The following is a 22273-nucleotide window of genomic DNA, read 5'->3' as shown; positions in this document are numbered from 1 at the left end:
AACGCCTCGCTAGGGCTGTCTCGAGGCTGCTACATACGATCGCCTCATCAGCCCTGAACACAACTTCCCAGCATAGGGTGTCGTGAGTGTCTCTGATATTAAGTCCGCTGTTCGCTGATGAGCGCCAATTGAACGCGCTGATGACAATCTCTTGCGGATCCTTCTGGTGCTGCGCAGTGGCTGCGCGTACAAAGTGGAACACGGTTCAATATTATTTGAGGCTTGGCTTGGTGAGAGAGTCAGAGGATGGAGCTGACCCGCTCGTGCCCTTCGCCACGAACGGGCCGGTATTTGACCGCATTCTCGCGGACCGCGGAGCATTTCCTTGAGGTTAAGGGACAATGACGCGGAACCCCGGGCCGTTCCTGGTTGGTTGCTCCGAGGTCACGACTGCATCGATCCTCTTTGCCTCGACTCTGGAGCGTCTCGAGCCTTTCGACGACGATGTCCGCCTTGCGTAGCGGACCATATATCGGCTTCTACTCTGACCTCAACTACTCAGTGTGTGGTTGGCAGGGACATCGTCGCGTGCGGCGAGCATGCCCACCTCGCAACTTGTGCCGTCAGTTGTGGGAACGGGAGTTGCCCTGGGTCTGTGCTCGTATTGAGCAGCCCTGCAGCTTGCGGGCAATCGAAGCTGCAGACTCGCACATCTCAAGCACCCCATCGGATTGCGCTCCGGGCGCTTCGAGATAGATCAGATTGCTGCCCTGCATGCGGCTGCCGGGGATGTGGTCCGTGGACCATGTAGGTCTCGCTCGACTACAGCATGCCCTGCATCAGTGTGCTGGGGCTGAGCTTATTAGCGCTCTCTGTTGCTCCTACTTGGCCAAAGCTGTTGCATGGAGATTGCAATGGTCTAGATGCCCACAAAGATGCTGCTGCCGGTGAGGTATAATCTTCTCTAAATCAAGCCGGCCCTAGCCGCAAGAGTCTCCCGTTTTGGACTGTAAGACCACCAAGACACGGTCTAGCGGATGGTTATTCAAGGCTGAGCTTTTTGTCAACTCTCAATGACTGATGAAGCCACCCAGGGAGACAGCATTGCATCCTGACCTCGGAACGGGCGTCCAATCATACTCTTCATAGCATGCGATATCCGGAGCTCGGTGGTCTCTCCGAGGCTCGGATGAGATGTTTGGTAGATCTGGGCCCGCGCACTGTGACCCCACAGAGACGACTGGGGCTTAGTTTTGAGCTTGTGCACAGCAAGGGCCGGCACAAACGGCAATTCCGTTCCGATTCAAGTTCAACAGGAATTTGACAGCCGCATCTCTATGGCGGGTGTCGCCGTGCGGTGATGTCCCGGGCACAATACCGATACTCTAAGACATCTACTTCTATTTTTCGAGTCTCGTACCAATTCTGGTCTGTTGCTTGAGCTGGACATAAGCATTGCACAATCGGCATCCGCCTCTAGCGCTCGAGTCTCGACTCACCGGTGCCTGCATTGCATCGTCCCATTGTGCACACAGGGTCGGCGCCAAGCCCGCATGACTGGCTGGGGGTTAGAGCCGTTAGCTGGCGTTGGATCGATCCGTTCCACTCTGTTGCTGTGTTGCTTTGCTTTTTCTGAGTGTTTGCAAATCCGCGGGGCCTCGACTGGATTTGCTGGGCTACACTCTCATTCAGTTATCCATGATATGCGGCCTGGACGGCCATTGACTATAATAAGACTTGGCTCCCAGCCCATTGCCGCCTCTTTCTGAAGCTTGGTGTCGTATCCCACTTTTCAGCTCGACAGTGCAAAGTCCAGACCGCGATTTCTCCTGTCCTCTTGCTCTCCCGAAGTGGAAAGCGTGCTCAGGGCTGCGGGGTCGAGCTAGCAAACTCGCATCCGCCCATACGGGACCCGCTGCACCAAGATCCATCAAGAGTTGAAGAGAGTGAAGAGACCCTGTCCTTTCTTTTCTGTCGAACACTGTCTTTCGTTGTTTGATATCGCCCCCCAAAGCCTCCCATCCGGGCCGTTGTGCGCCTGCTCCCTCCCGTTTCCTTTCTCATTCTTCCATCAGTGACGACTCGTCGGCACCCCGATCAGCTGCTCAGTTCACCAGCTGCAACGTTTCGGAGAAAACGCCAAAATAGCGGCGCATTTCCGTGGCGTCCGCTAATATAGTCGGCCAACTCATCGTCACTTTCGGGCATACCTGCGTCTCCGTGGGTCGCTTCCAAGCTACCGGGTCTCGCCGGTCGCCACAATTCGTCTAGCGGTCAGGGTCTACAAAAGATCGAGAAGAGCTGCCAGACCTCCCCACTGCTGAACCCCGATTTATCCTGACTTGCGACGCTTCTTGCCATTCTTTGCGGCTTGCACTGCATCACAAAACGACAAAGATGTCAGACCGCCATCCAACTCTGGCCCAGAGCTATGCCGAGCGGGCAAAGACGGCCACGCACCCGCTCACGCGCTACCTCTTTCGCCTGATGGACCTCAAAGCCTCCAACCTCTGCCTCAGCGCCGATGTGACGACGGCGCGGGAGCTCCTGACGCTCGCGGACAAGGTCGGCCCGTCGATCGTGGTGCTCAAGACGCACTACGATCTGGTCTCCGGGTGGGACTACAACCCGCACACGGGCACGGGCGCCAAGCTGGCGGCGCTGGCGAGGAAGCACGGCTTCCTCATCTTCGAGGACCGCAAGTTCGTCGACATCGGCAAGACGGTGCAGATGCAGTACACGGCCGGCACGGCGCGCATAATAGAGTGGGCGCACATCACTAACGCCAATATCGACGCGGGCAAGGACATGGTGCGGGCCATGGCTGAGGCGGCGGCGCAGTGGAAGCACCGCCTGCCGTACGAGGTCAGGACGTCGGTCACGGTGGGCACGCCCGTGTCGGACCAGTTCGACGACCGCGAGGAGGCGGCGCAGGCGCAGCAGGCGCCGGCCGGTGGCGGCGACGAGAAAGGTGAGGAGCCCCGCAGCAGCAGGCTCGAGGCCAAGGAGCAGCAGACCAAGGACAACGGGAACGTTGACGGCCGGAAAGGGAGCATTGTCTCCATCACGACGGTGACGCAGTCCTTCGAGCCGGCCGACTCGCCGCGGCTGTCCAAGACCACCGAGGAGGGCGACGAGGACATCTTCCCGGGCATCGAGGAGGCGCCACTGGACCGTGGCCTGCTGCTGCTGGCACAGATGTCGACCAAGGGCTGCCTCATGACCAAGGAGTACACGCAGGCGTGCGTCGAGGCGGCGCGCGAGCACAAGGGCTTCGTCATGGGCTACGTGGCGCAGGAGTGCCTCAACTCGGCGCCCGACGACAACTTCCTCCACATGACGCCCGGTTGCAAGCTGCCGCCACCGGGCGAGGAGGACAATGGAGAGCTCGAGGGCGACGGCCTGGGCCAGCAGTACAACACGCCGGCTAAGCTGATCAACGTCTGCGGCACCGACATTGTCATCGTGGGGCGCGGCATCATTTCGGCCGGCGACCCGCCGTCGGAGGCGGAGCGGTACAGGAGGAAGGCATGGAAGGCGTATCTGGCGCGTCTGGCATAATGGAGCGGGGGGGAGTTTAATAATAAGCTTGTTGGTTGGGCTTCAAGTGGATGATGGTTAGGCAGCTTCACATATGTACACATACCCTGATGATTCGCGAGGGGGGGAAGAGGGAAGATCTACAGGAGAACTACCTACCTTGACAAATATTGCGGGGCCTGCGTCTTACGTTGGAGGAGCGGGGGGGACAACAAAGACACGGTTTATTAGAACTTAAGGATGATGTCTCTGCCGTATGTAAAACTTTGGGTTCGACGGCGAAGGCAAAAAACAAGGCTTCCGCCAGGGTGCTGCATATTATACGCTTTTACTCCGTACGGGGTGGTGTCCTTATCTTTGCTTCAAACACCCGAAGTCTGGCTTCACTGCGTCAGACATGTGATCTCTGAACAAGGGTGAAAACATCCATGGTAACGGAGGTGCCTCCGGTTCGGTGTTAACGGACTCCAGGGGCTGCAAGCGCCGGCAGGGGGCCTGGAGATAACGGGCCTTAGCGTGCGGGAAGGACCAGTCCCGGCAAAGCTTGGAGACATGGGACCGTTGCCCGCTCTTTCCCCCACCGAACCGGGCAGCCGTGCAGCGGCGGATGCCAGCTTACCAATCCTTCAAAGAGTGCGACCTCATCTCTCGAGATCCGAGACGGGTTGACAAACAATTGAACCCCCGACTTGCCTCGCCTGGAGCAGGGCCCAGTCCGCGACAACTGAGCGATGAATAAGCATAAGCGCGGGGCTCGCATTCGATCCGGCGCCGGAATTGTTTACTCAACGCAGTCCGTGTCCTGCTATTTACCCCGACTAGGTAATAAGGTAGTCAGGCCGAGTTTCCGTCATGTTCCTTGAAGCTTCCACGCTGCCGACCGGTCCGGGAGACAGGGCACCCGCGGCGGACCTGGGCTGGACCGATGCGCCGGCGGCTACTAGTACTAAGCAGGAACAAGAAGCGAGACCGCCGCCGCGCAAGCGGAGGAGGATCGTCATCTCGTGCACCGAGTGCCATCGGCGGAAGCAGAAGGTGTGTGTAACTGTGTTTCTTTTTCTTTCTTTTGGAATTTCCAACTCAGCTGCGACGGGCAGAGCCAAGGCTCACATATATTCCCGCAGTGCGACCGCAAGCTTCCCTGCACAAACTGCGTCTCGCGCAACAAACAGAGCGCATGCCAATATGAAAAGGGGGCGCCGACTGCCAAACAGCTGCAGAACAATGGCAATGGCAATGGCAGGGCGGTGATGACCAGCAAGGGCACGGCGTCGTCGGCCTCCCCCGGCGGTTGCATCACCATGGCGGCCCAACAAGCCCTCGATGAGGAATATGAATCCACCACCGACACAACCACAACCGTCATAACCGGCATCCCCACCAAAGCAACCGCCTTCGGCTACTCCCACACAGGCGTCAACACGCTCGACTTCCTCACCCGCATCGAAGCCATCAACACAGCTACCTCCTCCTCCTCTTCCCCCTCCCAACCCTTCATGTCGTCAGCAGCCGCAGCAGCGTGCACCACCCCGGAGGCGATCGCCACCCGCGACCGCTACCGCAGCCTGATCCGCCAACTCCCCCCGCGCGCGGCGATCGAGCGCCTGAGCACCATCTACTTCACCGAGTTCAACTGGCAGTACGACATGCTGGACCGCGACGTGTTCGACGCCCAGCTGAGCGAATGGTACCGCCAGCCGTTCACGCTGCTCTCGGGCGGGGGGCCCGGCCCGGGGGCGCTGGACGTGGAGTTGAGGGCGTTCCCGGCCGTGGTGTTTCAGGTTTGCGCTGTTGCGCTGCTTACGCTTGATCATGATAATGATGATACTAGTAATGATGACGTTGACGTTGTTAAGGGGGGCGGTGATAAGGCGGGGAATTGGGGGGACGGGGTGTTGCAAGGGCTCAAGTATGCCGGCGGCATGACATTTGAGGATTTGGCGAGGGAGTATAGTGAGAGCGGCATGGAGATTCTGGCGGTCTTGGGGAAGCGGGGGATGGGGTTGAATACCGTCCTGGCCGGGTGGGTAAGGGCGAGCTTTCTGAAGTATTTTGGGTGGGTGACTGAGTCGGTAGGTGATTTCTTCTTGGGGTCTCTCTCGTTTCAGGGTGTGGTGGGGAGGGTTATTAACGGGATGATTCTACCAGTGGCACGCCGTGGGCTCGGCAATACGCGACGCGCAGGAAATCGGGCTGCACCAGGACAGCCGGGATCCCAAGCCGGCGAGCGACAGCGCCGAGGCGGTGCTGGAGAACCAGTGGTACATCCAGCGGCGGCGCAAGTGCTGGATGACGCTGGTCTGCTGGGACCTGCACATGGCCTGCGTGCTGGGCCGCCCGACCACGGCGAGCCTGGGCATGGCAACCCCTACGCTGCCCGTTGACGCGCCCGTGCCCAGGGACCGGTCCAGGACGCCCGTGGTGCCGCGCGGCGACAACGACCCGCCCACGCCGCTGACGAGGGAGCTCTGGACGCACCACATCATCCAGCCGCTCAAGGAGGTTCTCGAGCTGCAGAAGGACGGGCCGTGTCCCAAGGACTTCAGTCGCGTCGACCGGCTGCACAACGAGGTGCTGCGCCTCGACGCCAGCATGCCCGCCTTTTTCCGGCTGCAGAACCCGGACAGGCGCTTCGACGGCCTGCCCGAGTGCTACTGGATGAACCTGGCGCGCGCCATCCTGCCGCAGATCACCAGCTTCGAGCTGATGGCGCTACACCGGCCGTACATCTTCACACGGCCCAAGAGCCGGACCGAGGCGCTCAAGGCGAGTCTGGACATGCTGCACGCCCAGCGGCTGCACTTTATGGCGCTCAAGCCGCGGATGTACAAGACGTGCGTTCTCTGTTTTATTCTTTTATTTTATTTTATCTTAATTTTGTTTCCCCTTTTTCTTGTAGATGCCTAACCGCATTTTAGGTTCTCGCTCTTCTTCGGCACCTTCGACGCCATCGTCCTCATGGCCGCCATCTACATCCTCTTCCCTAAGGAGCACCCGGACCTGGTGCAGAGCGCACTCCAGCACTTCCAGTGGGCCGTCGAGCGCTTCGAGGCCATGTCGCAGCGCAACCCCCTGGCGAGGTCGGCCCTCGGCGTCCTCGGCGCCATCTACCCGCGGCTGAAGCGGGCGCTAGGCATATCCTGCCGCGCGGCGCGCGCCATGCTGACGCCGTCGTCTTCGTCCACCGGCACAGGCAGCACAGGCAGCACCGTCCCGTCTCTCGCCGACACGCCGCACACCACCACCAGCAGCACGACGAGCTTTTCCAACCATTCTCCGTCCGTCAGCAAACTACCTGTAGTACCTACCAGCAACAGTAGCTTAAATGTATCCACTCCGGCCAGCAGCACAGCAGACACCACCAACGACTTCTCCCGTCCTCCTCAACAGACGACCACCTCCTTCAACCCCCTTTCAAGCAGCAACAACAACCGTGTAACCTCCTCGTCGGTATCATCAGTCTCAGCCACGCCGGGCGAGTTCAACTTCAACCTCGACCCGGACCTGTTCCGCACCACCGACACCACAGGCACAGATACCACCACCACCCAGCATAGCCAACCAGGTAATGGCGGCGATGGCAGCAGCGCGATAGACTGGACGCTGCCCAGCGACTTTGACTGGGCCAGCCTGCAGCCTATCTATGCGACCAGCGATCTGGTGTATCACGACCTGGGCGGGAGGTTTGGTCTCAATCATTCCGGTTCCGGTTCCGCGTGGGGGTTTGAGTTTCACGGTTCTGGTGCGGGTTCGGGTTCGGGTGGTGGTGATGGTGGTGGTGCGTCAAACTATGCCGGGACAGGGACAGGTAACGGTAACGGGGTGGAGGTGAACGGGAATGGCAATGTGACCACAGAGATAGCAGATGGAGGCGGAGGCGGAGGCGGAGGAGGAGGAGGGGGAGGGATAGGGGCGACGGGTTCGGGTCCGGCGTTTTGTCAATTTGCGGGCGATTTTGGGGATGATAGTGTCTGGAGTTTGCTGAATCAGTATGTGCCCTTTTGAGGACTCGGAGGGTGAAAAGAGGGGGCTTTGCTTTGGTGTCGAAGTGGGAGAGATATACTACGCTTACCAGGTACCTAGAGGGAGCTCACCTTGGTTGTTTTGGGGAACTTATATATATATATATCCGGGTCCTGGTCAAGGTTCACAGGCGCTCAGAATAGTTATTTAGAAGAGGTCCGAATTGGAGTATTAATACATCATGACTGGCCCAAAGCCATGTCTCTCTATAGGGACTTCACTCGGTATATCAGCGATTTCCCTCTCCGTATTGCCACCAGGCCCATGTATACAGGGCAAGCAGACTATGTCAAAAGTCCATTCATTCTTCTTCTTTCAGACTTGGCTTCGATGAGGGCACGGGCCGTAAAGGTCTGGGCTGCTCAAGTCAAGTCAACGGCTCACACTTCGACTCACATCCACAGTCTACCAGGTACGTAAGGTAAGTAATGGTGAAGATACTTGATACTTGACAAATGTATAATCTCAGTTCAGACCTACCAGGCCAACGCCTATCCCATGGTATCATCTGCTAGGACTCTTTCTAAAGAAAGGAAAACAGCCCCAAAACCCTCTCCATCCAGTCTATCAGAGCGCCATACCACTGACTGACTGACTGCCAGCTAGACTAAAACCAAAATAAAGCCTCTCCGGTAATAGGCATTTTATGCGTGTAGTCCGCAAAACAAAGTCAATACTTCAACGATAAACGCTCTTGTGATGGTCACCGCTTTTAATCGTGCTCTTTCCCTCCTTCTATCCGTTGTGTCAGGATGCGCAGCAAGTCCAAGCTCCCTAGACCCGGTGTAGACGATGCAATAGTAATCGGAGTGTTGCACAGCTCTCTGTATGCCTACCATCCCCAATATCACATCTAGTGCACCGAGCCGCCGGACACCGCTGTAGCCTGACTAGCCTGGGAGAGGTGGTTCTCGTCAGCGATGGCAGCCTGCAGCTTCTCAATGAACTCAGTATCCTGGGCATGGTCGGGCGTGGAATGGTGATTGGGCGGAATAGGCGGTGTCGGCAAAGGTTGGTGGTGTTGGTGATCTGCGGCAGCAGGGGGGGCTGCCGGCCCTTGGCCCTGTGGCGGCTGCTGCGGTGAAGTTTGCGGTGAAGGTTGAGATGTGGGTTGAGATGTGGCCGGTTGAGGTAGCACTGGCTGAGGGGCCGGCGAAGGCTGCGTAACGGGCTGTTGTGCGCTGCTGGGTTGAGGTTGAATCTGGCTCTGGACCGGCGGTTGCGGTTGTTGCTGCTGTTGTTGCTGCGGTAGTGGTGGCGGCTGCTGCTGTTGTGGATGCACCTGGTGATGTTGCTGCTGGTGCTGCTGTTGGGGAAGTGCTTGCAACTGTGCTGATGCTTGGGTTTGCGGTGGTCGCTGCTGCGGTAACGCCACCGCCGCATCCTGCGCTTCCTGAGGACGAAGCTGTTGCGGTTGCTGGACGCGCAGCTGCTGCTGCAGTGGCGGCAGACTCGGAAAGGGCTGAAGCGGTGGCAAAGGATGTCGGGCGGCTTGTGGCGTTGCTGGAGCCGGAGCCGGAGCCGGGGCTGGCTGGATCGGAGGAAATGCCGTGGTTTTGGGGAACAACTGATGGTCTGACGGCTCCGTCTTCACCCGCGGCGAGATGGGAACTGCCGCCGGCACCGTCATACTGCTCATTGACATGCTGGTTCCTCCCACCGCAGCCGTCACGGGGCTACTTTGTTTCGGCGGCGAGGCAGCGAGCGGAGCGCTAGAGACAGGCCGGTGGTTCTGCAGGCCGCCCGCCAGAGTCATGATACCCTGGATTCTCGCCTGCTCTTCTTCCACCTGCATGCGCGCTTTCTCCTCCGCCTCTTTGCGAGCCGCCTGACTCGGCGCTCTGGTCTTCAGCTCTCCTGTCACGCTTTGGAGGTAATAGGGCATCTCTGAGTTTGTCTTCAGGAAGAACAACTTCAGATTTCTTGCTTTGTCCTTCAACTGGACCTGCGTGCGGTCCTTCAAGATGGTCGAGATGGTACCTTGCTTGCCGAACAGCTGGAGAATTTGGCTCCAATGCGGCCCTTTAACCATGTCAAGCCCGGCCATGAGCGCCTTCTCCTCTTCAGGCGTCCACGGCCTCCGTGTAGAATGCAAGCCTTCGCGTCTGGTTGTGTTAGAAGACTTGGCCACGGCCGCTTGCCGGGCTTTCTCATACAGTGCAGCGGTCGGCATGGACTGGTTGGGAGGCAGAGCCTCCCCATCCGCTGCAGCAGGGGTTGCAGAAGCTGAATTCTGTGTGTATGGTTGGTATGCTGCCTGACTGTTGTGGGTGAGCTGCGCCATGAACTGAGGATGCATTGCTGCTGGTCCTGCCAGGCTGGACCCGTCGGCCGTGGACAGACCCGGAAGTCCGTGGGTAGGAATCTCGAGTTCGTTCTTCAGTTTCTCGGATATCAACGACGCTAGATTCTTGGAATCAAAGTCTGCAAGTCCTGCCGAAGTATGCTGGTTCGTCGACGCATCTCTCAGCTCAGGCACGTGCTTAGAGATCCCTTCCTCAATAAGCTTTGTCAAGTCATCGTTGCCATTCTCTAGTAAGCCGACTTGCCCCGGGATGCTTCCAGCAGAGAGGGCACCCTGCCCTGGCTCAGTGACCCCTTCGTACTTAGCTAGGTGCGAATGCAGAAGGGCAGCTAAACCGTCATGCTCTTCTTGGGGGGCGTTGGAGGTGACAATCTCGTCCTCGTTGGGAGGAATATTCACACCGTACTTCTCTGCGTAATCCACGACTACGCCGAGGTGGCTCTGCAGAAAGGCGCTCAAGCCCTCTGCAAGCTTCGCGGAGGACGACTGAGCTTCAAGAGATTCTAGTGGAATTAGCAAAATGTAAGCCTAAAAGTGAATGTGTAAGGGAGACACGTACTTTTGATGGGTTCGTCAGCTGCACTCCGGACCAGCAGTTCCCTTCGCTCTCGGATTTGACTGACGAGGACCTCCTCATCCGGGTTCAAGTGAGACTCGCCGCTGCGCTCTTTCAACATGTTGTCAAAATTCGCCGGAAACAGCTCATTGAGAAGCCGCGAGACCACCTGGGATTGATCAGGCTTGTCGAGAGCGTCCAGCAAGAGACGAGTCTTCAAACAGACAACGAACTCGGTCAATGGTGAACCATACTCTCCATCTTCGGGTATGAAGACCGAGAAGAAGGCGTCGTGTACATCTTTCAAAGGGACGTCATGGGCGCCGAATACACTCGCAGCAGTGGCGGCCAGATTCGACATGCGTACTGTCTCGCGGTCTTCGACGTCGGTGATTTCCAGTTCGTCCGGCGACATCAGCGGAGAATCAGAAAAGGCTTTCCTGGTCGATCGGAAGATATCGAGCAATATGTCGTACGCTTTGCGGAACTCGGACTCGGGGTCGGCTAAGAGTGATTGTGTCTCAGCCAGCGGCTGCTGGGACAGCCTGAGCAGGATCTGAACCGCAATGTTTCCCAAGACGGGCAGGCTCATGGAGCGCATGACGTAGAAAGGGTTGCTGGAAGCCTTCATGATCTTGTTCTCGGCCTTTTCGAGCTCGGGTGTCGCGACTCTCGCAACGGCTGTTTGCGCAGCGTCCGCATCTGGCATGATGATATCGTCGCCCTCCGGTCTCGCTTGTTGGTCGAGCTCGGCAAGGGCATCGCTCAGCTCGGCTGCCAGATCGAAATTGGGCGCCTCCACTCCATTCTCTTGAGCTTGCCCCGAATGATCCGTCCTCTGACGCTTCACATTGCTTCCATCAGTGTCGTCTGGGCTCCGAGGGCGTTTCGGGGAACGTGCACCACCGGTTTCTTGGGGCGCAGGGTTGGGCACACCCTGTAGAGGCTGTAGAGGCTGTAGAGGCTGTAGAGGCTGCTGAGGCTGCTGAGACGTCGCATTTGCATGAGACAGCTCAGGTGCCTGCATAAACGACGGGGCTGGCTGAAGAGGCGGTGGGTTCGGAACCTTCGTGCTCGTTTCGGGGGCTGGGAGTGGACCGTGAGCCGAGAGAGTGGACACAGTAGAAGGCGTGGCCGGCCCTGGAGCTGGAGCGGCGACGGTGGCAGCAATAGAAACAGCAGAAGAGTCGGGAGCAGGAGCAGGAGGAGGACGATCAGGAGACATGAGCGACGCGGATACTACATTCTCGCCTTGGGTTGGCGAGCCCAACGGCTGAGGTTGAGGCGTATCCGTACTCGTCGCTGCAAGCTCGTTTGGCACGGGGAGCGAGCCCAGGGCAGCAAGAAGCTCCGCTTCTAAATCCGTCGCGTCGGCCATGTTGAGCAAGTCGCAATTGCGCGGCCCATTGAGGTGAATTAGCTGATGGCCTGTTCGCGTCCTTGAGCGGGGCAGTTCGTGCAGAGACCGATCTTGTCAGGATGGTAACGCGGCAACAGTCGCAATCCGGCGCCTCAAAGTGAGTTACAGGTCTTTTAGAGTTCGCGAGATCGCTTTTATTGCTACAACGGTGTTGGATGTTGGCTATCGATGCCGTCGTGGCCTGTCGCGCGAGGGAGAACGAGGTGTCGGAGAAATTTTTGGGAGCTCCGATCTCCAAAAGTTGCCCTCATTTTCTGCCCCAGCCTTCCGATACACAATCGGCCGAGAACTCCAGGAAATTGCATCGCCCGTGCGCAAAATTGAAACCATCTCAGTGCTGCAACAGCGTGAAGCGGCATCCAGGGCTTTCTCAACCTTTTGCGTGTCATAGGGTAAATTCATTTTCCGTTCCATGTGACGTCAAGTTGCAACAGCGATGTCGATATCGGAATGCCGAAATCTTGAGCCTTTCTGCCCAGACAACGCCCTAAACTGATACTGCTAGCCGCAAGTAGCACCCTGCGGCTCCTTTAAATCGGAAGCCAGGCGCTTCGCTTCATACTCAGTTTGAGAAGGTGTGGCAAGGCGGCAACGAGTGAGGGGTGTCTGAGACGACTCTTGAGTTGCAACTGAACCAGTGCATATCGCAGGCCGGTCGGGTCCCTGTCAGGCAGACGTCGACGGTAAGCAATAGACTTCAATGGCCTTGCATGCAGAACGGGGAGAGGGAAGGATCCCGGCCCTCCGGAGCCTGCTTTCGGCATCGACGAGCGGAGCCGTTAACCGCCATCTGTCCGGGTGTCCGGATCTCGCCGTCAGTTGGCAGGAAGGGGCTAATAGAACCACGCCATGCGGACTTATAGTCCCACTCCTCAATTGCTTCGCTAAACATTACCCCGAGCTCATAGCAAGCTTCCCCGACCTACAATACATTGTTGCTAATTAACCTGCAGTTGGCAAAGCTTAAAGCACTTTGAGATATGTAAGGTACGTTCAGAGTAGGCCCGCTTTTCCATTTTCACATCCACCATTCAGCAATTACAACCTTCCGACAGGAACATGACAAGGGAAGAGTGCCATTGACTGCCGACGGGAAAGGTGGGACGGCGTCTCCTGCAGATGTCTCTCAAATGCGGGGAGGGACTCAGTGTTCACACGTTCGATACTGTTAGGTATGTAACTTCTGCACTGCAAGAGGTGGCGTCGCAGAACATGCAACTAGGACAGATGGAAGCTGTCTAGGGTAATCAGGTCTACAGGCTTTGAGAAGTTCATGCCAATAGTCGAGGAGGCGTCACAAGTCCTTGTTGCGGTGCGGCATCGGGATCGCTTCAGCACGGCTTAGCGTCACAATGGTGGGGCGCACTTCCCCGCTCTGCACCCCGACCTGCGGGGAACCGGGGCCCACGGCAGCCTGCGGGAAGGCAGGCTCAGGCGGGAAACCAGGCATGAGAACTGGAAGCACGCGTGGATAGGAGAGTCGATCCAGCGGGACGTCGCCCTCCAGTTACCGATCATAGACTACCAAACTACGCAATTCCCGTCGCATCGAGAAACTGGTACTGTGTAGGAATGCTTCAATAGCAAATAAGCTTTTGTACGGTGGCATCGCCCTGGACACGGCCCGTAGTGAGTCGTGACAAAGCCTGTATGTAACAAAAGGTTTGTACGTCTGAGGTGAGCTTCCTCACGTCCGATAGGAGCCAGCCGTCGAGGTGGCTTGCTCCCCTCGAATCACAATTATCGCCTTTCAATGCCCAGCCCTGTTGTCGCACCCCATTGACCCGTCAACCCCGCTTCGCATCCCTAAACCGTGCATCATCTCGTTCCACTCGACCGTTGGAGAGAGGGGGAGCAGCACGAGGAGCTTCATTGTGGATCGCCCGAGTGCTGAGCTGTCCGGCAAGTTCCTCGCCACGCTTTGTCCCGTTCACCTTCTGCTCGGATTTAAGATATATAACTGCGGGGGGGAACCCATCGGAGCTCTTTCAAGTCTACCCGTCTCCCACTTCCCAGCTTTCCGTTCCTTTACCATTCGAAGTCGGATTGTTTCAAACTGATACCCCTTATCCGCCAACATGTCTAACCTATTCGTCGAGCTCAAGACACCGGTCACCGGGCCATACAAGCAGCCCACCGGACTGTACGTCATGTTGCGCCTATGAGATTTTGGAAGCGAACTGACACTTGCGCCAAGGTTCATCAACAACGAGTTCGTTGAGGGTGTTGAAAAGAAGCAGTTCGAGGTCATCAACCCGGCGACCGAGGAGGTTATCTGCTCAGTCCATGAGGCCACAGAGAAGGATGTTGACATTGCGGTTGCCGCGGCGCGGAAGGCCTTCGATAGCGTCTGGCGCCGCACAACACCCCAACAGCGGGGCATCTACCTGCTGAAGCTGGCCGAGCTCTGCGAGAAGAACCTAGACCTCCTGGCCTCGGTCGAGTCGCTCGATAATGGCAAGTCCATCAGCTTGGCGCGTGGCGACGTTGGCGCCGTCATTGGCTGCATCCGGTACTACGGCGGCTGGGCCGACAAGATCTATGGGCAGACGATCGATGTCAACCCAGACATGTTCCATTACACAAAGCGAGAGCCGGTATGCAGAACCCGAGAAGCCACCTGTGTTGAGCTATGTATTAATCAACCGACGGGGCATCTAGATCGGCGTGTGCGGGCAAATCGTGCCATGGAACTTTCCGCTGTTGATGTTGGCGTGGAAGATTGGCCCTGCGCTGGCGACCGGTAACACCATTGTGCTGAAGACAGCTGAGCAGACACCGCTCTCTGGTCTCGTCATGGCCCAGTTGATCAAGGAGGCCGGCTTCCCGCCTGGAGTCGTCAACATCATCTCTGGTTTCGGCAAGACCGCAGGTGCCGCCATCTCTGCACACATGGACATCGACAAGGTCGCCTTCACCGGCTCAACCCTTGTCGGGCGCACCATCATGAAGGCCGCGGCCAACTCGAACCTGAAGAAGGTGACGCTCGAGCTGGGAGGCAAGAGTCCGAGCATTATCTTCAACGACGCCGACATCGAGGAGGCGGTTAGCTGGGTCAACTTCGGCATCTACTACAACCACGGGCAGTGCTGCTGCGCCGGCTCTCGCATCTACGTGCAGGAAGGCATCTATGACAAGGTCGTCGAGGCGTTCAAGAAGCGGGCCGAGCAGAACAAGGTCGGCGACCCGTTCCACCCGGAGACCTTCCAGGGCCCGCAGGTCAGCCAGCTTCAGTACGACCGCATCATGGGCTACATCAAGGCCGGCAAGGAGGAGGGTGCGCGGGTCGTCACGGGTGGTGAGCGCCACGGCGACAAGGGCTACTTCATCCAACCTACCATTTTCGCCGACGTCACGCACAGCATGAAAATCATGCAGGAGGAGATCTTCGGGCCCGTCTGCGCCATCTCCAAGTTCTCGACCGAGGAGGAGGCCATCAAGCTGGGCAACGACACATCATACGGCCTCGCGGCTTCCGTCCACACCAAGGATCTCAACACCGCTATCCGCGTCAGCAACGGCCTCAAGGCCGGCACCGTCTGGGTCAACTGTAAGTTTCCCTCCATCCATCAACTATGCCAGCCCTCCTTTTGCCATCTACTTCACTTACTAACCAGGGTCACTGCGACAGGCCATAACATGTTGACCCACCAGGTCCCCTTCGGCGGTTACAAGACCTCGGGCATCGGGCGCGAACTCGGCGAGATTGCGTTGTCGAACTACACCGAGCACAAGAGCGTCTCCATCAACATGCAGGGCGCGTTGTTCTAAAACGGCTGACTCCCCTCCGCAAAGCCAAAAGGAGACTCAAGACTGCAATATGCACGGGTTTCCCCCCCCGACTTCCTCACCGAGTCGGACCGTATTCATCCTGTCGGTTTTGCGACGATGCTGGAAGCGTTGGCGTTCGGGTAAGGGGCTAGTGGGTAAATGGGAAACGAGCACTCGACGCGCAAATGGCTCTGGGTTGAGCGACGGGAGGCCGCTTCGGGAATGGGACGACCCCTCATCAGATGAGGGCCATGAACATGAAAACAACGGAGGCCCTGAATGGTACTCGTTGGACAGATTGTGACGAGTGATGCCTGTATTTTGTGAGATAGTTTCGTAAGCTTGATGGCAATGTGATGTGCTTTGAGATCAAAAGCTGCTTGGGTCAATTGCAAGGCCGGTGTCGGTTGCCGTAGTGACTGTGACTCTGTTACAGGGGGCGACAATACATACCTCTAGTCACGGTCCGTTCCCTTCTGTTAATCATCCGTCGCACCTTCCTCGTAGCAGGCTTGTACGTCCCCATCACCATTACTCTCAATCAATCTGAGAGCTGAGATGGTAGATGGCACACCGTTTTGCCATCATCCTCACATTATCGCTCCATAAGCCGTAATGTTGTCTCGTGGTTGAAACAACTTCTGCCGCTGCTGCCTGAATTGAAAGCTGTGTATTGTATGACTATGTGGGCAACGCCGTCTTGTTCTCGTCAGAGGATACGAGCAGAAGGCCCGGTGTGGTCTCTGTGGTTGTTGCTGTGCCGCATCTCAAAGTTTCTTAAAACTCTTACGCCGTACCGTCTCGCCATATAAGGTATATTCCTTCCCCCCCTTCAAAGTGGCTTGGTTTTCGGGCCGCTCACTTTGTGGGGTTTGGGGCCTTGCAAGATGGTCATTTGCTGATTAAGTACCTAGCTCTGACAGCGCGATGCAATCTTTCTTCTCGTTGATCTGTCTGGGGATGAGACAGCACCGCCGACGCCTCGGGAACCAAGGGACGCTAAGGCCGGACGGGGCTTTGAAAATGTCGGCATCGATACTAGTTAAGTACCCACCCGGTCCTGACCTAGTTTGCTTATGTCTAAAGGAGGCGGCCGAGTCAGCTTGGTGCAGTTGGGTGCGGTACTCCTAGCTGTGCGATCAGTAATCATCAGTTAGATGATACGAGCCGGTGAGAAAGTCATGGATGGACAGGTTTATATAACGTGAGTTTGGATCCAAGGTAAGTGGCGTTTCGGCACCAGTATCCTCTTCTCTGCCCTGTCCTCTGTCCTCTGTTATCAGTCTGAATTCTGCGGTCTGGTACTGCAAGCACGTTGCTATCCCTCTCGCCCAGTCTTATACTCACATTTGCCTCGCTCTTCCCCTAAATCCAGCAGTCCGGCACTACCTGTTCTGCGGCTCTGTCATCCGTTCCTCCCCGGCTTTCTGTTTCTTCTTTCCTTTACCACCATGAGCACCAGCAGGGGCGACAAGAAACCTGAGAGCGACAAGAAACCTGACACCTTTATTTTGAGGCAGATCAGGCACGATGACTCGAAGTACTACCGAACACACGAAGAGCTAGGCAAGGGTACGTATGGCACGGTCTATCGGGTGGAGAAGAGGCAGAACGGCCAGATGATGGCGTGCAAGCTGCAGCAGGTGAAAGGCTCGTACGAGGAATGGGCGACGAAGCGGGAGCTGGACGTGTGGCGGAAGGCCGCGAGCTGGTCCAAGTACGTGGTGCAGGTGTACGACGCGTCATACAATGTCGACACGCGCGAGGTGCGAATCTACACGGAGCTGCTCGAGGGCGGCGACCTGCACCGGTTCATGAACAACATGTACACCAGCAGCCGGGACGAGAAGACGCGGCGGATCCATCCGCTGATCGTCGCGCACGTGTCGTGGCAGCTGGCCTGCGCCCTCGCCGACATCCAAGCGGCCCACATCCTGCACCGCGACATCAAGACGGACAACGTGCTCATGACCATGAAGGTCACGCCCGGGATGAACCAGGCGCTGTGGCGGCTGAGCGAGGGAAAGGCGCTGGATGCGGCCGCGGAGAAGCACCTCCTTGACCACCACGCCATGCTCGCCCGCAAGGACGACCGTCTCTGCGTGCTCACCGACTTCGGGCTCAGCCGGGACAGGACGGTGCAGGAGCGGTCGGCGTACACCATGGCACCGGGCGCGCGGTGGACGCTGGGCACCAGCGCGCCCGAACTGCTGTTCTACAACCACCAGTCGCCCATGGCCGACGTCTACAGCGTCGGCGTGCTCATCAACATGATCTGCACCGGCCGGAGCCCCCCGCCGGCGGGGACGGCCTTCCCTCGGCTGCCGTCGTGCTACGACGCGGAGCTGCAGGATCTGGTCGACGAGTGCCTCTCGATCGACCCGGTGGACCGCCCGACGGCTGGCAGCATGAGCTCGCGCTTGTATGCCCTGCGGCTGAAGGAAGGCGAGCGCATCAACAAGCTCTTTGGCGCGCAGCAGCAGTATAAGCAGTACCAGGAATGGATGGTGCGCGAGCGCGAGCGACAGAAGGACGTGGAGCGCCGGGCGCGCGAGCGCGACCAGGCCGCTGCCCCCGTGTGGCGGCAGTCCATCACCGACTGGGCCGACTTCCAGAAGAGGCAGAAGGAGGAGGAGGCCAAGCAGCTGCCGGCACGGCCGGGCGCCCAGTACACCAAGGCCGAACGCGCCGCCTTCCTGGCCCAGTCCAAAGCGAAGATGCCGCCGCCGCCGCAGCAGCAGCAGCAGCCTGCCGCTGGAGCAGTCCCGGTTCTGGATTCGGTGCAGCAGGCGGAGAAAGAGTATCTGGAGTCTAAGCGCCGCTACGAGGAAAAGCTCCGGGAGCGGCAGCAGCGGCGTCAGCAGCAACAGCAGGCCACCGCCGCCGCTCAGCAACAACAGCACCAACAGCAGCAGCAGCAGCAACAACAACAACAACAACAACAACAACAACAGCGTCAGCGTCGTGGGTCGACGAATGCAGGTGCAGCGGGGTATCCCGCCGCGCAGCCAGGCCGGGCAGCTCAGCCGGTGGTTCCTCAGGCTCCTCTACCAGTCCGCCCGGCTCCGCCGGCTCCTCATCCCGCCCCGCAGCAGCCGCGCCGCGACCCGTCCATCTTCGTGTACGAGCCGAAGCCCGCACAGCCGCAACAACCACAGCAGCAGAGGCCGCGCAAGAACTCGTATGTTCCACCGGCGCAGCCTCAGCCTCAACCTCAACCTCAACCTCACCGTGCCCAGCAGCCGGTACAACCTGTACGTCCGGTGCAGCCCGTCTATGTGCAGCCGCAGCTGGCACAGCGTGTCCAGCCCATGTATGTGCAACCTATCCCCGTGCAGCCTGTCCCCGTGCAGCCGGTGCAGCCGGTACAGCCGGTACAGCCGCAGCGGGATCCGAGGCGGGAGCGCAGGCCCTCGAATGCGGGTAGGCGCTAGGGGTGAGTGCTAGAATCTGAGTCTGGGTATTGGTATAATAAGGCTGCTGGGGGAACGGCGTTCTACAATTGTTGTTTTGCTGGGATATTTGGAGTTTAAGATTGTCTGTATGCTGCGGTCTGGCACCGCACCGCGCTTCTAAGTGCCAATGGTCCGGGGATGGATACAGGTGAGGAGAGGCAGGGAAGGAGGTCTACAGGGGAAGAGGTGAGAAGATGCACAGAAGGTTGTTGGAGGCGTCGAAGGTACTACTGTAATATAGGGTCAAAGATCCCGGAGATCTGACTAGCCCAGCCCATAGGTTGCAGCATACATCGCAGAATTTCGATCTTGGATGCTTGCTTAGAACAGATCCGGGCAGATAAACTACCGGTAGGTAGGTATGATGTATCCCGTGTTGGGCTTTTCCCGGTCGGTGGGGGATGTAATCAACTCTTCGCCCCTGATTTTCACCCTCTACACTACCTAGGTAACCTGGAAATACCTAAACAAGATCATCGCCCCCCGTCCCCATCAACACTCGCAACAACACCCTCCGTCCGCCCCACACCACCACCCCCATCCTCACCCTCCCCCAGCACTACTACTGATCTTCCCCCCTCCGGCGGCTCGACCACCCCGGTTTGCTTTTGCCCCTGCCCTGTCACCGCTCCTCTACGGCTCCCCTCTTGTTGTTGTTGCTGCTGCCCAGGCTGCTCCGCGAACCCATACCACGCGACCACCGCCACGCCGAGGATGCCGCTCACACAGCTGAACACCAGTGCGACGATGCCGCGGGGCGTGAATCTGTGCGTTTCGACAAGTCAGTTATGGAAAATATCTCATCATATTTCATTATTGGCAGAATAGAAGGCGAGAAAAGAAAAAGAGAGGAGGGGAACGTACCCGGAAGGCAAAGGCCCAGGCGGCGCGTTCTGGCCGGACAAGTCGAGCAAGTCGACGGTATTCCCCGCGGCGTTGCCCGCCGTCGGCATGCCCGCCTTCTCACAGGCGGCCAGGTGGTCGGCGGGGAGGGCGGGGAGGGCCTTTTGGATCTCGAGCGGCGCCTCGATGAAGGTGGCCATCAGGCCGGACTGGACGTGCCATTCGATGTGGCAGTGGAAGAGCCAGACTCCTGTTTTTCTCTCACATATTAGTAATTACTAGTACCTCAGGTACCTATGGGTTCACAGAAAAGTGTATTGTACTTGTACTGTACTACTTGTACGTACCAGGATTATCACTCTTAAACCGCAGCACCATATTCCCGCCGGGCCTCAACACCACAGTATCCCGCTTCATGGGGACCCTCGGGAAATCGGTGGTGACGTTCGAGTCGGCGACCGGGAAGGTGCCAGCGTCGTCCTCCGAGCGCCACACGACCTGGAAGGCGTGGCCGTGCAGGTGGAAGGGGTGCTTGCCCGAGTCGAGGTTGTTGACGACGATGTCGACGACCTGGTCCTTCTTGGCCAGCACGACCGAGTGCGTGTAGCTGCCGTACACGGTCGCGTCGGTCGCGAGCGTGCCGGCGCTGAGCACCGTGTACAGCGTCGGCACCTTGGGCGAGACGTAGGTGATGTTGTTGAAGAAGGCGCTGGATAAGAAAGGTATTGGTGTTAGAGGGGAGGGGATGCTTCTGCTAGTAGGATGGAAGGAGAGAGAGGGGAGGGTTTGTTTACTAGTTGGCTCCGTCGCCCAGGTTGTCCATGATCACGTCCAGGACGACGGTTTGGTCCGGCTCGCCAAGCAGGGTCTGGTTGTCCCAAGGCACGAGGCCGAAGTCGTCGAAGGGGTCGAAGGGGTCGTACAGGACGGCCGGCTCGGGAAGGGTCTTGGAAGAATCGTAGACCAGCCATCCGGTCACGTTCCAGTTCAAGTCGCCCGGCAGCGTATCAAAGAGGTCCTGGTCGACTCAGCCTTACACACCATTAAACCGCAGAGTAAGGGCACTCACCGTGTCCATGCTGGCCACAATCGGGAAATTCACCGAGGTATCGTCCCTCGCCGTGATGAGGAAGCTGCAGCGCTGGGCAGCGGAGAGGTAGATCATGCTCGCCTCGGCCGGGTGCGTGTAGACGCCGTCGACCTCGACGATGGTCATGTTGTGGCCCTCGAACCACAGGTACTGGCCGGCGAAGGCGCCGATGTTGGCCACGCGGAAGAGATACGTCCTGCCCGGCCGCACGGCCACCGTCAGGTTCTGGGTCTCGTTGAGCAGCGCCGAGTTGGGCACCGGCTCGGCGCCCGTCGGGTTGGCCTTGCTGATGAACCAGCGCAGCAGGCCCGGCATCTGGTCGTGGTACCAGTCCGAGACCGACATGACCACCTCCTCGTCGTACAGGTGCCGGAACGGCGAGCCGGGGTCGTTGACGATCAGCGGGCCGCGCAGGCCGTCGGGATACTGGCCGTGCACGTGCGAATGGTACCAGTACGTTCCCGGCTGGTCAATCTATAGGAGGGGGGGGGGGGGGTTGGGGTTGAGGGTCAGCAACTTCTGCTATCTGCTATAATCTGGCTCGACCTGGACCTGGGTAGAACCTCACTGACTGTAAAGTTATATGTGAACCGCGACCCGGGCGGGATGGGGCATTGCGACACGCCGCCGGGACCGTCCATGTGCGTGGCGTTCTGCATGAAGAGGCCGTGGAAGTGAAGCGAGGTGGACTGGTTGCCCAGCAGGTTGAGCACGTTGACCACGAGCCGGTCGCCGACGTCGACCCGGACGGTTGGGATCGGCCACTGTCCGTTGATGCCGATGGTGGGCCGCTCGGCCAGGCCATCCGGGTTGGCCGTGACCCATGTGATGTTGAAGTCGTACGTCACTGTCGCGGCCTGCGCAAGGAGACCGTGCCAGAGAAGAAGCCAAACCAGCCAAACAAGGCCAGATCGGCTGTACACTTGGGCGTGACCATGGCTGAAGAGCCTGGTGTTAGTGCCGGCCAGCTGGGCCATCGTTGACTGAGCGTTGATGGTGGGAGGAGCTCAACTGTTTTGCTGAAGCCCTCGTCGACGCTCTGCTGAACTCTAAACGTGCCGGAAAAAATCCCCGGCTGAAGAGAAAAACCGTATGGAAACGGGCCAGTCTCTCGGCTAGAGGAAGGGTTATGGGAGAAGTCGGGGCATCTTATCAATCAAATCAGATAATCAGATCGTTTCGGGAACCTTAAACAGCCTATCAGATCATAAACCCGGAGCGGGAAGCAACACAGGCGAATGAAGATTTTCCATGGGACGATGCCCGGCACACGTCCCACACTATTGGTATTTGGTAAGGTACCCCATCTGCCCATCCAGCCCGCGCGGGG

At 58.3% G+C, this 22273-nt stretch overlaps 6 protein-coding genes across 6 annotated transcripts; 4 read left to right on the top strand and 2 right to left on the bottom strand.

Moving 5' to 3' along the window:
• Window positions 1-2104: 2104 nt before the first annotated feature.
• B0T15DRAFT_227384 (Orotidine 5'-phosphate decarboxylase domain-containing protein) lies at window positions 2105-3610 on the top strand. Its single transcript, XM_062862898.1, has one exon. It carries the CDS (start codon window positions 2338-2340, stop codon window positions 3499-3501), a length of 1164 nt encoding a protein of 387 aa, XP_062719811.1. The 5' UTR covers window positions 2105-2337; the 3' UTR covers window positions 3502-3610.
• Window positions 3611-4058: 448 nt separating this feature from the next.
• Window positions 4059-7751, top strand: B0T15DRAFT_417879 (uncharacterized protein). The gene is made up of 4 exons (XM_062865499.1): window positions 4059-4515; window positions 4605-5552; window positions 5629-6314; window positions 6399-7751. Exons 1-4 carry the CDS (start codon window positions 4333-4335, stop codon window positions 7483-7485), a joined length of 2904 nt encoding a protein of 967 aa, XP_062719810.1. The 5' UTR covers window positions 4059-4332; the 3' UTR covers window positions 7486-7751.
• A 391-nt stretch (window positions 7752-8142) lies between these two features.
• B0T15DRAFT_227359 (telomere repeat binding factor-domain-containing protein) lies at window positions 8143-11840 on the bottom strand. The gene is made up of 2 exons (XM_062862897.1): window positions 10368-11840; window positions 8143-10311 (listed from the first exon to the last, which is right to left on the bottom strand). Exons 1-2 carry the CDS (start codon window positions 11740-11742, stop codon window positions 8357-8359), a joined length of 3330 nt encoding a protein of 1109 aa, XP_062719809.1. The 5' UTR covers window positions 11743-11840; the 3' UTR covers window positions 8143-8356.
• A 2022-nt stretch (window positions 11841-13862) lies between these two features.
• B0T15DRAFT_485805 (aldehyde dehydrogenase domain-containing protein) lies at window positions 13863-15555 on the top strand (the record flags this gene model as incomplete). Its single annotated transcript, XM_062866313.1, has 4 exons — window positions 13863-13927; window positions 13961-14381; window positions 14446-15334; window positions 15416-15555. 4 exons carry the CDS (start codon window positions 13863-13865, stop codon window positions 15553-15555), a joined length of 1515 nt encoding a protein of 504 aa, XP_062719808.1.
• A 1451-nt stretch (window positions 15556-17006) lies between these two features.
• On the top strand, window positions 17007-18254 carry B0T15DRAFT_400561 (kinase-like domain-containing protein; the record flags this gene model as incomplete). The annotated part of the gene is made up of 1 exon (XM_062865066.1): window positions 17007-18254. A coding segment is annotated over one exon (1248 nt), but the record flags the coding sequence as incomplete, so codon positions are not given.
• Window positions 18255-19454: 1200 nt separating this feature from the next.
• Window positions 19455-21920, bottom strand: B0T15DRAFT_512229 (multicopper like protein; the record flags this gene model as incomplete). Its single annotated transcript, XM_062867963.1, has 7 exons — window positions 19455-19473; window positions 19701-19775; window positions 19875-20103; window positions 20201-20562; window positions 20648-20871; window positions 20923-21417; window positions 21516-21920. 7 exons carry the CDS (start codon window positions 21918-21920, stop codon window positions 19455-19457), a joined length of 1809 nt encoding a protein of 602 aa, XP_062719806.1.
• Between the last annotated feature and the right edge of the window lie 353 nt (window positions 21921-22273).

The sequence above is a fragment of the Chaetomium strumarium genome, assembly GCF_033439665.1.
Source record: "Chaetomium strumarium strain CBS 333.67 chromosome Unknown B0T15scaffold_5, whole genome shotgun sequence".
In the NCBI taxonomy this organism is placed as follows: domain Eukaryota; kingdom Fungi; phylum Ascomycota; class Sordariomycetes; order Sordariales; family Chaetomiaceae; genus Chaetomium; species Chaetomium strumarium.
Note: the sequence above shows the minus strand (reverse complement) of the source record. Positions and strands in the feature narration are given on the sequence as shown.